The sequence below is a fragment of the Canis lupus genome, chromosome 30, assembly GCF_048164855.1.
Source record: "Canis lupus baileyi chromosome 30, mCanLup2.hap1, whole genome shotgun sequence".
NCBI lineage: Eukaryota > Metazoa > Chordata > Mammalia > Carnivora > Canidae > Canis > Canis lupus.
In genome coordinates, this window is record NC_132867.1 from 39,943,428 (window position 1) to 39,960,085 (window position 16,658).

Genomic DNA, 16,658 nt, shown 5'->3' on the forward strand with positions numbered 1-16,658 from the left:
GTTCACATTCTGAAATCATTTAGCAGAGAGAGGTGGTTATAAGAATCTGCTCCTGTTGGGACACCTGGGAGGCTCACTGGTTGAGCATCTGCCTTTGGCTCAGGTCATTATCCCGGGGTCCTGGGATCCAGTCCCATACTGAGCTCCCTGTAGGGAATGGGTTTCTCCCTCTGCCTGAGTCTCTGCCTCTCTCTGTGTGTGTCTCTCATGAATAGATAAATAAAAAAAATATATTTTATACATATTTATATTTATATTTTATATAAAAGGAAGCTGCTGCTGTTGACTGGGAACATCTTAGGACCCTTCTTCCTATGTTGGGGACAAAAGGCTCTGGCCTCAACTTCCTATTTTGTTGTTGTTTTGGTGCCTGTTCTTCTCAAACCCATTTGACCTTTGGCATATAAAGAAAATATTCCAGGACTTTTTTGGAAGAGCTAATAAGGCAGTTAACTTGGGCTTATGCTCTACTTCTCATTTTCTTAATCAGGAAAACCCCACCCTCACTATGCCACAGTCTTGTCCCATAGTGACCTCAGACCACACCACCCCATGAGATGGGCATAGAGGGAGGGTAGCTGGACAGACTCAGGCCAGCAGGCCAAGTTAGGAAAGAGGATCAGTTACTTCCAGCTGGGATGCAAAGCTCCCAGGAGTGTGGGTTGGGTGGTAGCCAAGGTTCATAAAAGAGGTGGAGGCCACCTGGCCCTCATCCTGGGCCACTGGAGATGGCCCAGCAGCAACTCTGAGGCATGGCCCTGGACCCCTTTCCCTGCTCTCCCAGTGGTACTGATTCATGATCTGGGGTGAAAGGAGGTGTTGATATTTTTAAAGAGCCCGTCTCCCAGAAGATTCTACTGGGAAACCTGATTTGGGAACATTTTACTCAAATTGTGGGCTGTATATGGGGGAATTGGCCATCTTCAATACAGATGGCCCAATTCAAGGAAAATGGTGGAAGTGATTTTTATCTGTAGGCTTGGTGTTGCCTAGACAATTGAGTGTTGTTCATGGAAGGGACAGATGCCGCCTGATTTCCAGTGATGACATAGTTTGGCTTATTGCATTGGTGTTATTACTAAGTGTGGATTGCAACATTTGTCTCCGGACCGGTTCCTGGGAGTGCAGTGAGCACCCTAAAATAAACCACCCCCAACAGCCACAAGCTGTAGGTGAGAAGTAATGCAGCTCCAAGAGCCACAGAAATCAGGAACCAGGCTTCATTGCATCTCTTCTGTGGAAATGGCTTGCATGTGTAGAGGTCAGAGAATAACTCAGAAAAGCATTAGCAGTCTGTGACTTCAAAATAACCATGATAAATATGTGGGAAATAGAGTAAAAGAGAGAGAAAATTGATGCAAAGAAGGGACATTTCACAGGGGGATTGGAATCTACAAAAAATCATCAAGTGGACATTCTGGATGCACAAATAAATATTTTAAGTGAGGATATTTCAGAAGGCTGTAACAGTGGACTAGATACAGCAGAACACAAGAAAATAAATCTGAAGACAGATCAATAGAAAATATCCAAAGTGAATCACAGAGAAAGAAAGAAAAAAATTATAAACACAGAATAAAGTGTAAGGACATGATCAATCGTGACACAGGTAGAGCTGGAGTCCTAGAAAAAGAAGAGGACAGACAGGAGAGGGAAGGTGGGAGAGAAGTGGTATTTGAAGAAATAATAGCCAAATATTTTCCAAATCTTATGAAAGGTAGTAACCCACAGGTTCAAGAAACTGAATCCAACCAGGATGAATAATAATAATAATAATAATAATGAAGAAGAAGAAGAAGAAGAAGAAGAAGAAGAAGAAGAAGAAGAAGAAGAAGAAAATCCAATGTAAGCACATCAAGGCAAAACTATCTATAAATCAATCTATAAACTATTATCAGTCATAGATGATTTTAGGAAATTCACTAACATGTTGAAATTAAGCAACATGCTCTTAAATAACCAATACTTCAAGAAAGAAATCTCAAGGGAAATTAGAACATACTTTGCTATGAATAAAAATTAAAAATGCAGCATACCAAAATTCGCAGGTGCAGAGAAAATCATGCCTAGAAGGAAGTTTATAACCATATGTGTCGATATTAAAGAAGATCTCCAGATCAATAACCTAATTTTCCACCTTGAGAACTTCTCAAAAGAAGAGCAAATTAAACCAAAAGCAAGCAGAAAGAAGGAAATAATAGAGTGAGGCAGAAATAAGTGATTTTAGCAAAGTTGCAAGATACGAAGTCTCCATGTAGAATTTTTACATTGTAGAAATGTTTATTGGATGGAGCCATAGTCCACAGACGTGGGTGAGGAGACTCAGGGTTGTAAGATGTCTGCTCTCAAAGGGATCTGTAGATCAACATGATCCCTGTCAAAACTCTTATAGGTTTGCTTTCTTCCTTTACTTGTCCCCCTGTTTGATGACTATTGACAAGTGGATTCCAAAATGTATGTGGAAATACAAAGGATCTGGGGTACCTGGGTGGCTTAGTGGTTAAGCATCTGCCTTCGGCCCAGGGCGTGATCCTGGAGTCCTGGATCGAGTCCCACATTGGGCTCCCTATGAGGAGCCTGCTTCTGCCTCTGCCTGTGTCTCTGCCTCTCTGTGTCTCTCATGAACAAATAAATTATTTTTTAAAAAGGAAATACAAAGGATCTAGAACACTGTCATATTTGGGGACTTCTTTTAAAATTGCAGTAATGGAGGTGGCGAGGTAATGATATAAGGACAGACACACAGACCTATGGAACAGAATAGTCTAGAAATGCCTCTTTCTCCCAACTATGACTGCTTGACTATATCAAAGAACTGATGCAATTTGATGGAGAGAGGATGATGTTTTTAGGAAATTGGCATTGGAGGAATTGAGCGAGCATATGGAAACGTGCACCTTGACCTCTGCCTTTCACGTAGAAATTAATTAAAGATGGATCATAAACATAGACGTGAACACCAAAGCAGTGGTGCTTCTAGAAGAAAACACAAATTATTTTCATATTCTTGTGGTAGGCAGAGATTTCTTAGAGAAGACACACATAGGAAAAAAAACCTAACCCATAACCATAAAGGAAGATATCGATAAATTGAATCTTTTTAAATAAGGAACTCCTATTGTAAAAAAAAAAAATATATTAAGAACGGCAAGCTGCAAGGGCTCCTGGGTGGTGTCGTGAATTATGCTGCAGACTCTTGGTTTTGGCTCAGCTCATGATCTCAGGGTCATGAGATCGCGCCCCACGTCAGGCTCCACACTCGCTGGAGAGTCTGCTTGAGATTCTCTCTCTCTCCCTCTCCCTACGCCCCTCCCTGCTACATGCTCTCTCTCTCTCCTATTATTTATAAATAAATCTTTTTAAAAAAGATGGTAAGCTACAGACTTGGAGAACACATTTGTGGTGTATCCACGTGATGGAGAACAGAACCTAGGATATATCAAGAAATCCTACAGAGCAATACTAAAAACAATGAGATTTTAAAACGAAGGGAAACTGAACAGACAGATCATTAGTCAGCAGATGAAAACCTTGGTGGTACAATGACCACACACCTCTCAAGGTGGCCACATTTAAAAAAAAAAAAAACTGAGAATGCCAAGTGGAGGCAAGTGCGTGAAACAACAGGAGTGTTGGGAGTATGAACTGGGAGAAATTTGGAAAGCTGATTGATTGGTAATATTTACTAAAATTAAACATTCTTATCCCAAGACCCAGAGATTTCCCTGCTGGGGGTATCCTCGAGGGAAATGAGTGTCCGTGTCCACCTGGAGTCCGGAGCAGGAGCTAACAGCAGCTTTCCTGATAGCGGCTGAAAAGCCTCCACAGGGCACAGGCCCGTCAGTAGCAGAAAGGAAAAATAAACTGCAGAGGGAGGGAGTGTGGATCCACACAACAGCATGATGAGTTTCAGGAGCATGATGCTGAGCAGCGGAAGAACCCGGACACGGAGAAGCACGTACACTGTAGGCCGATTACACGAGCACCAAGAATAAACTAGGCTAATCTGCGGTGATCGAAGCCAGAGTAGTGCTTATCTTTGGAGATGGGGATTGATTGGGATTGGGCCCAAGGAACGTTTGACATGGTGGAAATGTTCTAGGTGGGAAGGTCGTAGATGGCCATCTGGGTGGTGAATATACAAGTGTGTGGATATGTAGGGTTCACCAAGCCTTATGTTAACGGTTTTGTGCTTTACTTTAAAAAAGAAAAAAAAAAATCCCTCTTACGGGGGAGAAAAAAAAAAGATTGCAATCTCTGGAGCCAGACTTACTGTTTTGGATCTGAGACTGGATAATTTCTTGTTGTGTGACCTCAGGCAGGTTACATAACCTCTCTGGGCCCTACTTCCCCATTGTGGATAATAATAGCGGAGTTGGGATGAGGGTTAAATGATCTGATGGCTTTAAAGTTCAAAGCATAGTCTGGACCCCACCATGGCCTCCCAAGCTCTCAGTTTTTGTTATTAGGTGATGGCTGACTTCCCCTAACACGGTGAGGCCTCAGACGTGCCACTAGCCCACTTTGCCCCCACTTTGCAGCATCAATCATTGGCCAGAGCGGTCCCTACGTGACGTTATTTACGTTTTTCTAGGCTTTCCACCAGGAAGTACTCCATTTATCCTTAACTATTACCCTAGAGGCCTAGATGTTTTGTTTTGTTTTTGTTTGTTTTTTTTTAGTCTTTACTAACCTTGTTTTTAATAAAAAATAAATTCCACAATGTTGGCCAACGTGAAATCTATCATCTGACCCAAAGTGGGGAAATCAGTAGATTTCACGCTAGGCCCATCTGTGGACAGACAGAGAGGTAGTGGGAGCTATTTTGTGACAGTAACCACGGAGGGAGCAGACCGACCTTTAGTAACCTCACATGCTTCCTGTTGGCTGCAGGAGCAGCGACACCGGCCGTGTTTTTTACACATGTGATTGCATTACTTCTACCTTCACCCAATTCGCCCTGTATGTGCATAGAGCAGAAACTGAAATCATTGTTTGTGGTTTGGGGGTTTTCACATGTCTGCAGTGATGAAAATTGAAATTCTGTCCTACATAAGGAAGGGGCTGCTTCCCATTATTCACAATACGTGCACCTCACCGCAGATGGGTCTGTTTCACAGCAGAAGGGCTCCTTGGGACATGTTTACACCTCAGCTTGGGGGTAAGTCACTCACAAAGTGCTTTTTAGTAAAAAAAAAAAAAAAAAAAAAAAAATTTTTTCAATATAAATGTCTGGAGTAAATGTAACTAACTAGTTGTAGGTCCAAGAAACCAAGTCGTGTGGGTTAGTATAGGCACAGACAATAATTTGTCATGTAAGCATTGAGCAAATGTTGGAGAGCCAAGTAGGAGGCAGGCATCTGCTGGAAGTTGGGGCTCGGGGAGAGTGAGCCAGAGTCTCCCTCTGTCCTCCGGGCCATAGACCAGCGAGGGAAACAAGCAATCTGTGAATGTGCATGGGTTGCCTCTCAGGGAAAAGTAAGATGACTTAGTTACTTCCCTAGTTTTTTTGTGAAAGAATTGACATATAACATTGTACTAGTCCCAAGCTACACAATGTTATTGGATATTGTTTATACTGCAAAATAATCACCACAATAAGCTTAGTTAACACTCCTCCTCTCATATAGTTATAAGTTTTTTCCCCCTTGGGATGAGAACTTTTCAGCTATTCTCTAAGCAATTTTCAGATACACGATATGGTAATGTGCGCCATGCTGTATGTCACACTGTCCAGGACTTATTTATCTTATCATTAGAAGTTTTAACCTTTTGACCACCATATTGATGCCTTAACATTTACTATTGGGCTGTTGTCACTCTGGGCTGGGAGCCCTCCTTTGTACATTTATCCATCCATTTTTCCTTGTAGGATGTCCCATGCACAGGGGTTCGTCACAGGAGGAAAAGAAGAGTATGCCATTTGGGAAGATGGTGAGCAATAGCAACAGTGGGGGAGGGTCAGGGGAAGGTAGTGGCCTCAGGGTGGGGAAGACAATGTTCAATGCACACGGGCCTCTGCTTTCCTGTCTTCTGGGCTCCCCACATGGTAACCACCCCATTTTATTCAGCCATCACCATGGTACTCTTGGTATTCCCATTTTACTGTTGAAGATTGAGGCTTTGAGAGGTGAGGAGCAGCCCAGCAGCACAGATGGCTAAGGATGGGGCCGGCCTCCCATCCATCACCATCCTGCAGGTGCCTGGGTGCTTGAGCACGCACACACAAGAGTTCTAGTAAGGAGGAAGAGCATCGTCCCATCCATCCTCACCTTCTCAAGTTCTCAGTTGACAAAGAACGGCCACAAATGCTTCCTTGTCCCGCAGCCCATTGTGTGGTCCCAAGTGACCTGGTACTCTCTGGTTCCATGTCCTCTCCTTATTCATCCCCAAAACTCTGCCGCTTGCCTCTCATTCCGCATAGTCCATGTGCTGTCTACTTGCTGTCACAGGTGGTCTGAGGCCACCTCATCCAGAGTGGCCTCACTCAGGACTGTCCTGTGACTTTAAAAAATTAACCTTTGCATTTTGAGATAATTATGTGTTCTCGTGGAGTTGTAAGAAAGAACACAGGGAGATCCTGTGTGCCTTTTACCTAGCTCCCCCCTTGGTCACATCTTGTGACACTGTAGTACAACATCATATCCAGGACGTTGACACTGATTCAGTCCACACAAGACTCCCTCATGCCACCCGTGAGTAGCCCCATTCTCATTCTTTCCACTCTGTCCCCTCCTTAACCCCTGACAATCACAAATCTGTCCCCATTTTTGTGATATTGTCATTTCAAGAATGTCACATAAATGGGATTGTACAATGTCCAACCTCTTCAGATTGGTTTTTCTAAGAATTCTCTGGCGACCTATCCAGAGGTTGTTGGCCGTTGAGTAGTTAATTTCTTTGTATTGCTGAGTAGTGTCCCATAGTGTAGACGGGGCCATAGTTTAACTATTTACCTATCAATGGACATCCGGGTTGTTGGTAGTTTTTAGCTAATCGCAGACAAAACTGCTGTGAATGTTTGAGTGCTATTTTTTTTTTTTTTTTGCTAAGTTTTATCTGAATGTGAGTTTTAATTTCTTTGGGACAAATGTCCAGGGGTATAATTGCTGGAAGTTGAGCAAATTGTCCTTTATTTCTATTTTTCTGAGTTTTTTTTTTTAACATGAATAGATGTTCAATTTTGTCAAATTCTTTGTCCATATCAATTGGCACAATCATGTGATTTTTCTTCTTTAGTCTGTTAATATGGTGTGCTACATGGATGTGCAAATATTGAACCAGACTTGCATGCTTGAGATAAACTCCACTTGGACTTAGTGTATCATTTTTTTTAATGTTTAAAAGATTTTTTGTATTTATTTGAGAGGGAGAAAGAGAGAACACAAGCAGAGGGAGGGGCAGTGGTAGAGGGAGAAGCAAACTCCCCGCTGAACTGGGAGCCTGATGCGGGGCTCGATCCCAGGACCCTGAGATCATGATTTGAGCTGAAGGCAGATGCTTATCCAACTGAGCCACCCAGGTGTCCATAGTGTGTCATTTTAAATGTATATTGCTGAATTCTTTTTTTTTTAAACAGAAGCATTATTTGTAACTTTTATTTTACACATTCACAAATGCTTGTACAACATACTTCTAACGTTTATAAATTCTATTGGCTAATATTTTGTTAGTGGTTTTTGCATCTATATTTATGAGGGATTTTGGTCTGTAGTTTTTAAAATATTATCTTTGTCTGATAACAGGGTAATACTAGTTAAATAAAATGAATTGGGAAGTTATTTCTTCCTTTCCTATTTCTGGAGGAGATTGTAAAGAGATGATGTGAATTCTTTAAACATTTGGTAGAATTATCCAGCGAAGCTGTCTGGGCCTGGATAGTTCTTTTCCTCCCTCTCTCCGTCCCTCCCTCCCTTCCTTCCTCCTTCCTGAGTTTTAAAATGATGAATTCAGTTTCCTTCATAGTTATAGAGCTATTCAAATAACCTATTTTATATTCAGTGAGTTGTTGTAGTATGTGCTTTTTGAAGAATTTGTTCATTTCATCTAAATTGTCAAATTTAGATGCACAGAGTTGTTTGTAGTGTTGGCTTATTGTCCTTTGGACGTCCATGGGATCTGTAATGACATCTCCTGCTCCATCTCTAATATTGGTAATTTGTGTCTTCCATGTCTTTTCTTTGTCAGACTTGCTGGAGATTTTTCAATTTTATCCATCATCTCTAAATGATCAATCCAGCTTTGTGTTTCATTGAGTTTCTTTATTCTTCCATTTTTAATTTCATTGATCTCTGCTCTTATCTTTATTATTTCCTTAATTTTGGTTTATTTTGCTTTTCTTTCTCTACATTCTTGAGGTGGGAGTTTAGATTATGGATTTGAGACTTTTCCTCATTTTCACTTTATATGCTTTTGATATTATAAATTTCTGCTCCACACTGATGTGGCTCTCACATGTGTACTTTGATATGTGTACTTTCATTTTATTCAGTTAACTGTGTTTTGTTTGCCATTAAGATCCCCTCTTGGACTTATGGATTATTTAGGAATGCATCGTTTGGAGATTTTCCTATTATCTTTTTATAGTTTGATTCCATTTGGGTCAGGGAACACACTCTGCATTATCTCAGTTCTTTTAAATTTGTTGAGATTTGTTTTATGGCTCAGGATATGATCTATGTTAGTACATGTTCCGTGAACGTTTGAGAAGAATGTGTATTCTCCTGTCGTTGGCTGGAGTGGAATGTTCTATAAATACTACTTGGATCCTGTTGGTCAGTAGTCAGTGGTGCTGCTGGGTTCTACATCCTTGCAAAGTTTTCTGTCTAGTTGTTCTAGCAGTTGTTGAGTGAAGTGATAAAGTCTCCAACTAAAATGGTGAATTTATCTATTTCTCTTGTCAGTTCTATCAAGTTTTGCTTCACATAGTTTATAGTTCTGTTATTTGGTTCATTTACATTTAATGTAAGTATTGACATGTTGGGCTTAAGAGTGTATTTTATTTTATATTTTCCATGTTCTTGGGTTTTCATTTCCCTGTTGTCTTGTTCCTGCATTCCTAGGAGTCATTTGAACATATTTTTATTTTTTAAAAAGATTTTATTTTATTTATTTATTCATGAGAGACACACACAGAGAGAGAGGCAGAGACACAGGCAGGGGGGAGAAGCAGGCTCCCTATAGGGAGCCCTATGACAGACTCGATCCCAGGACCCTGGGATCATGACCTGAGCCAAAGGCAGATGCTCAACTGCTGAGCCACCCAGGTGACCCTGGACATAGTTTTAGAATTGCTTTTTGACCCTCTATAATGTTTTTGAGAGTATCTCTTCGTATTGCTTTTTTAGTGTTTTATCTAGGTATTACATTATATATACATGACATCAGTCTTGTCATAGTTTTACAAGTTGGAGTGCAATGTAGGAAATTTACTTCCCTTTATAACTATTTACCCTCCTCTATTTATAGTATAATTGTCTTAATTATTTACTCCATACACATTTAAAAGCACATCAGACAATATTATAATTTTTGCTTTGCCTATCAAACGCATTTTGAAAAACTCAAGAGAGGAGGAAAAGTTTATTTAAATTACTCATATTTTTACTTACAGTATTCTTTCCCTTTTTTGCTTTATAAAATTTTCTTCTTTTGCCATTTCCTTTATGTTTTAGAGGACTTCCTTCAGCCATTCTTTTAAAGTATGTCTACTGGTAACAAATTTTCTTAAGTTTGTCTTGATTTCCCTTCCCTTGGATATCTTTTCTGAATGTAAGAAACTGGGTTGATCTTTACTTTCAGCAAGTGAAAAATGTTGAGCCAATTCCTTCTGACCACTATTGCTTTTGATGAGAAATATACTGTAATTTGAATTGTTTTTTTCTTTCCAGGTGACATGTCTTGTATCTTTTACTGCCTTCAGGATCTCTCTTTTGCCTTTAGGATAAGGAGTTTGACTATGGGGTGTCTTATTGTAGATTTCTTTGGATTTACCCTTTTTTGAATTACTCAACTTCTTGAATCTTTTGAATATGGAGGTTTCTGTCTTTTGCCAAATTTGGGAAGTTTGTAGCTACTATTTCTTTGAGCATCTTCTTTTAAGATTTTATTTTTTAATAGAGAGACTGTGCATGAGTTGGGGGAAGAGCAGAGGGGGAGGGAGAGAGAGAATCTCAAGCAGACTCTGCAACTGAGAGTGGAGCCTGTTTCAGGGCTTGATCTCACGACCCCTAGATCATAGTCTGAAACAAAATGAAGAGTTGGATATTCAACGGACTTAGCCACTCATGCATCCCTCTGAGAATTTTCAACCTGCAACCATCCTTCTGAATCTATAGATCTTCCATTATAGTCTAATATGTTCCTTGGCTTCTGCTCACTTTTCATACAGCTTATTTTCTCTCTGTTGTCCAGACTGGGTAATTCTGTTGTTCTGTTGTCCAATTCATTGATTCTTTCCTTTCTCCTCTTCATTCTGCTGTTGAGCCCATCTGCTGAGTTTTTCATTTTGGATATCCTATTTTTCAGTTCTAAAATTCCTATTTTATTTTTAAAATTTATTTTATTTCTTTACTAAGACTTTCTATCTTTTCACTTGTTTCATGTCAGTTCATCATTTCTCACTGAAACATTTTGATGATGTCTGCTTTTAAATCTTTGTTAGTAATTGTAATATTTTGTCATCTTAGGGTTAGCATCTACTGATTGCTTTTTTTCATTTGAATTGTGAATCTTCGTTCTTTGATAATGAAAGACTTTTGATCGAAACCTAAATATTTTTGGTATTATGTTATAAGACTTTGGATCTTATTAAACTTTCTGTTTTAGTTGGCTTTCTCTGACATCACTCAGGTAGAAGAAGTGGGTGGGCACTGTCTCATTACTGCCAGATGAGGGTAGAAGTCCAGGTTCCCTGCTCAGTCTTTGTTGACATCCAAGGGAGGAGCTCCTCATTACTGCTGGAAGGGTTGGAGTTCTGGCTCTCCACTTGGCCACCACCCATACCTCCCTCGCTGAAGGAGGCAGGAGACCTCATTATTGCTCCTGACATGATCTCCACTGGCATGACTTGGGGGGAGTGTAGTGTCTTTGTTAACACTGTGTGGTGGTAAAAGTCCTGAGTCTACTGGATCGCTTCTGCCTCCATCCCAGTGAGGAAAGGAGTGACTTCTCATTACTGCCTGGTTCCTGCCTCTGTATATGCCATTCTCTGACACCATTTTTTCTCAGGATGGGGGCAGTTTGGATGCTTCATTAGAGCCTGAGGAGGGTGGAAACCTAGGTTCCCAACTCATTTTTATTGGTGTAGGTGGGTGTGGGACCATAATTTATTATCTGGTATTAGACTGGAGTAGAGCAATCATCTAAAAAATTTCTATATTTCTAGGGTGCCCTTTTGGCTACAGTGAGTAGCCGTTCATCGGGGCTTGTTTTGTTTGTGCCCTTGAGCATTTCTAGGTTGTCGGTTTCTTCAAATGAAAGTCTGGGATATATGAGGCAGAAACAAAACCGAGGGATCTCACTACAGTGTTGTTCTTTGGGTCCCAAGGTTCCATCTTGGGCCATCTGCTTCATGCTCTGCACTTGTCAGTGTCTCCTCATGTGCTTTGTATAGTTCAGAGTTTTTAGTTGTGCCTAGGTAAGGGGAATAGAGAAAAGTATATCTGCTCCATGTCCCCACTAGCCTGCCTGTGATTTTTAACAGACTGAATGTGAGCTTCTTCAGCTCTCTGTCCCTATTTGAAAGAGCCATGATGCTCAAGTGCAAGAAGTACTCAGCAGGAGTCCTGGGGCTTTTCAAACCTCATGCAACCTCAATCTCCTTATTTCTCAGTGGCAGGATCATTTACTGAGATAATTTCTGAGGCTAATTTCCTTGCTTTAGCTAATTTTCCCTTCCATCCCTTAAAAAGTAGCCAAGTTTTTTTTTTCTTTTAATTAAATTGTTTTTCTTTTGCCTTGGGGACTTTTGAGTTGCAGGGCCCTGCCCAGAAGTTTCCAGGCATGCAGAAGATAATCACCCCCAACCAAATTTTTGCTTTCAAAAGCCCAAGTTCAAATAGGTGATTGCCCAGGTCTTCCTAGGAGGTAGCAGAAGGGGGTTGGGGACCTGGAGAAGAGAGATCCTGTTCTTCTGGAGGCAGGAAGAACATTTCAGGCCTGGAGAGGGGCGGGGTAGGGTCTCTAAATCACAGGAGAGCTCAGGTGTCCCAGGGAGGCAAAAGGCACTGATCATACAGGACTTGAGCTGTGGTCTTTAGAGCTAAGAGGGTAGATCTGTGCCCAAGTGGCATGGCATGGAGGCATTGCCTTCTGGGGACCAGAAGCAGATTATTTGACTGCTAAGGAAAGTAAAATGTGGCCTGCCCTGTACCTGGGGGTGGGGTGTCAGATTCATCTGTGCTCCAGTGATGGCATCTGCCCTCCTAGCCTGCAGGGGCATCCTGAGCATCCCATGGGATAATGCACGTTACAGTACTTTCCAAAACACTGGAGGCTGTTCAACGTAACTCATGATTTTTATCAAGCACCTACTCTGACTAGATGCTATGCCAAGAATGATGTTGACGACAAAGAGACTTTGGGATTTATGATCTCCTGGAGGAGAAAAGTCAAGTGCCCAAGTGAACAGGAACTAAGGCAATACAGGATTGTGAGGTTGACCTAGAAACTATTTGTAAGGATTTCCCCCATAAACTGGCTTACGGGCCCCCGGACTTTAAATAGCCTGTTTGTCTTAATCAGGACTTTTAGGCTGCAAGTGAACTGAAACCTACTTTATGCTGGTTCAGGGTCAGAGGGAGAGTCCTGGTTCTCATAATGAGGATGACCAATATTTATGGATAAGACACACACTATGAGTCAGATGTGATTATCAAAAATTGACTCATGTAACCCTCCCAACAATCCTGAGGTGAGCATGACTATCACTTTGTGGCTGCAGTCACAGGGGCATCCAGAGACGTGAACGTGCTCTAGGTGCCCAGTGCCTCCCACCATGTCTTGCAGCCTCTGTGCCTCCGTGGTTTCCCTTCCCAGTTGGCCACTCCCTGCAGGCAGAGAAGATGGCCACCGTATGGGGCTGTCAACCCCCATAAAGCAAGAAACCCTCTCCTTCTCAGGGCCTTGGCAAGTCCCAGGGAGAACTCTTATGAACCCCCACCCCACCCCCCGGACTGGTCAATCCTTTACAAAGCAAACACAGTGACCTTAGGGATGGAATGTTCTGACTGGTGCCAGGTAGGGGGTGCATTCTAGGATTGCTTACATGCAGTTAGGGGAGAGCAGGTCTGCAGAGGAAAAGTGGGGTGCACTCCACGGGCTACCAGATGTTTCCCAGCTGGGCCCTTGACTGAGGGCGGTGGGAGCTTTTATGTCTGTGTGGAAGGAGGCCTCCAGCAATTGTCCGGTGTCTGTCTCGGAGACCTCTGTCCTGATCTTCAGCTTTGAAGGTCATTTCATTGCCAGATGTTACTCCCTCTTTCTTCATTTGTGGAAATTGTTTCCTAGAACTTTCCTGCCACTCTCTGTTCTGTGCTAATGGAAGAAAACAGGAATAGTCTGCAACGCTTACTTCTTCCTAACTTAGCTTATGGATATTTGCTTGCATTTTTCTGTTCCCAAAAGCCTCCCTCATTAACCTCATCTTTCCATCTTCCCACCTCCCAGGCGCTCTCCCTCTTCCTACCTCCACCCCACATGCACCTGGGGCCCATCCCCTGCCCCCATCTCCTGGGGAGGGGTGGTGAGGAGGGAGGGGCTCCCTTTGGAGCTGTGCCAGAGGGTGCAAGGTGGGGACATCTGGACATTGGAGCAGGACATGACAGGAGGCAGGAGGGAATCCAGCAAATCATGGAGGTGAAAATGATGTTTCTTTAAAATGAATGAGCCTGCCCTAAAGAGTCATCAGATAATAATGAGGAGCAGCGGGCCAGCTGAGGTTCTTATCTAGCCTGGGTGTGTTTTAACTCTAAAATGAAACAGGCAGTTCCCATTTGGTTCTCGTCCGGCCTTAGGCACCCACCCTCCCGGATGTGCTGTTTGCGTCTGCTGCCCCTTCCCGTCCCTGCCCACAAGGGCTGGGGCATGGTTTTCCTCTGCACTTGCTCCTACCTCCTAATAGTCTTTCTTTCTCCCTTCCCCTCCCCAGCCATCCTGCCTTCTCTCTTGCTCGCCCAAATTCTTCTTTTTCTCTCTCTCATTCTTTCTGTCTCTTCCTTTTTTAAAGTGCAGGCATTGGTTTTTATGTAAACGGAGGTAGAAAAGGTCCAACACCCTAATTTCTCTGTTAACATGACAAGGAAAGGATCAGAGAAGCCAACAAGTTGGGGCGTGAGCAGAGGGAGGTCTCAATGTGGTGGGGGTACAACAGGGGTGGGATTCATCCCCGCTGACCCAGCTCCAGGAGGCCCCATCACATTTCCCGCCACAGTCTGCCAAGAGAAGGGATGAGCCCCCTTGCCCACTGGCTGTTGCAGCACCAGCCTTTTGCTTGTATTGGTTTGAAAACATTTACCTTCAGAGCCGGAGCTTTGGGTTGTAAAAAGCAATCACGCAACTGCGCAAACACCTCCCTACACCATGCCCTCCCAAATCGAGTTTCCTGGAGGCTTTGGGGCAAGACATCTCACAAAGCCTCACACGTTGGCACAGTGCGGCCCTTGAAGAGGAGCTGGGGACGGGGCAGGGAGACCGCCTTCTTTAGTTTTTTGTTTTCCTCCGTGACATGGTGAGATGTCCAATGAGGGGATGTTCCCCTGGTGGGATATGGGCCGGGCCGGCACTTTCCTACACTGGGGGTTCCTCTCCCACGCTGGAACTAGCCTGGAGGGTGGGCTCCAGAAGGGGCACGGCTCCCGGAGACCAGGAGGCCCATGTGTCCCCACTTTGCCTCTCCCCTAAACCACACGGTGGGAGCTCCTATAGCTTCAGGTAAGGAACGGCCCCAGAGTATGTTAAGCTCACAGAACAAGTTAAAAACATACCCAGGCTAGACAAGAACCTCAGCTGTCCCATCTCTCCTCATTACCGTCTGATGACTCTTCAGGGCAGGATTTTCTCCGTTTTGTGCTCCATCACCCCCACCCCGTGTTCCAATGCAGAGATCAGCTCCTAGCAGAGCAGGCAATTTTTAAAAAAAGATTTATTTATTTATTTATATGAGAGAGAGAGATGGAGGAGGGAAAGGAGTCAGAATCCCAAGCAGACCCCCACTGAGGGCAGAGCCCAACTCCAGGCTCCAACCCAGGACCCTGAGACCCTGACCTGAGCCGAAAGCAAGACTCGGGTCCTCAACCGACGGACTGCAGGTGCCCCGGAGCAGGCGATCTCTGAGTGTGTGCTGAGCGTGGGGCTAAAGTCGTAGGTCCTGGAAAATGAAGTTCAGGCCGGTGTAGCTCTGTGGTTGAGCAGCAGCAGGTCAGCCAATGGGGGCCACTTAGGTTGATTCAGAGCTGGGCACCGTGTAATCAAAGAAGGCTCAAGGTCATAATTGTTGAAAGCCGAATCACCAAAATATGAAGAAGACTGTATTAATAAAGAATATATTCATTGGATTTCTTCCTTGCCGGCTGGCAGCAGGGGGCTGGGAAGCCACAGGATGTCCCTGAAGGTTTCTCTTGGAGGGATCTTGTGTTTGGGAGCTGCAGGGGTGGGGCAATTCACCATGCCGAGCCAGGCTCGCCCCCTTGCCACCGGCTCCCCGGAGAAGTTCACTCGCGTCAGTCCCCAGGCCCTCGGTGAGCCCATCTGGATGTCTGACCTACCCGCACCCCCCTTTCACCCCCCTTCACTGGATGCCAAGAGCAGAACCTCTGCACCAGAGACCGAGTGCTCAGAGTGCCCCCGTCTCCCCACCATGTCCCAGCTCAGTAGCTGGATGTCTGGAAGAGATAAATTGAATGGTCCTTAAAAAGGAAATTGGGGGATAATGTGCAAAGCAGGTGACTGAAATGACAGAATTATGAGGAAAGTGAATTCAGTCCCTGGTGGTGGAGGCCACTCACCTGCTTGTCCCTAGGATACCAGGTAGCCAGTTCTGTGGCACAGAAGCTTGTCCTTACCAGCAGTCTGAATGGAGCCTGGGGACACTGGATCCTCAGCAAGAGGAGGGAGTGCCTTGAATAGATGGTCAATGGTATGCCCCAAATTTTACAAGGGACACCAAGTAAATGGAACCCATGCAGAGAAAGGTAAGCAGGAAGAAGGGGCATGGTCGAGGAAGCAAGTTTTGGGGATGGGCAGGGATGCCTGGCCCAGAGAAGTGAAGGCCTAGAGAGAAATATGGCACCTTGGTTGAATAACTCAAGGCCTACTTGGGGAGGAGGGCTGCCTGGCTCTGTGACTTGATGTCTTATGAGCAGAAATCCCTATTGGCTTTGGGATCTGTACTGGACAGTCCTGCGTGAGCCCTCTTGTATTTACCTGCACACACACTTGTGTTCAGAGTGCCCCAAAACAGCCTCGTGAAGCACCCATGGCCCTATCTTTCTGCGTAGTTCCCCTGGGGCTGCTCTTCCCATTGGCCTATTTGGCCCCACTAATCAGTGTTTGGCATCTCCCACCCCACCCTCATCCCCACCCCTGGGGACAGTGACTAGCTGCTGGCTGATAAGATGCAAGCCTGGAGACAGTGGGGGGCCTTTCAGAGACAGCCTCAC

General features: G+C 43.9%; 1 protein-coding gene across 2 annotated transcripts in view; it reads left to right on the forward strand.

Annotated features, from left to right (window-relative positions):
• Positions 1–5,099: 5,099 nt before the first annotated feature.
• Positions 5,100–16,658, forward strand: part of ABCG1 (ATP binding cassette subfamily G member 1) — a 69,914-nt gene continuing 58,355 nt past the window's right edge. The window contains exons 1-2 of one of the 2 annotated variants that reach the window (XM_072807063.1): positions 5,100–5,161; positions 5,873–5,934. In XM_072807063.1, the coding sequence (XP_072663164.1) occupies positions 5,104–5,161; positions 5,873–5,934 (120 nt within the window). In that variant the 5' untranslated portion in view covers positions 5,100–5,103. The remainder of the gene's footprint in view (positions 5,162–5,872; positions 5,935–16,658) is intronic. The other variant, XM_072807064.1, reaches the window with a different exon arrangement.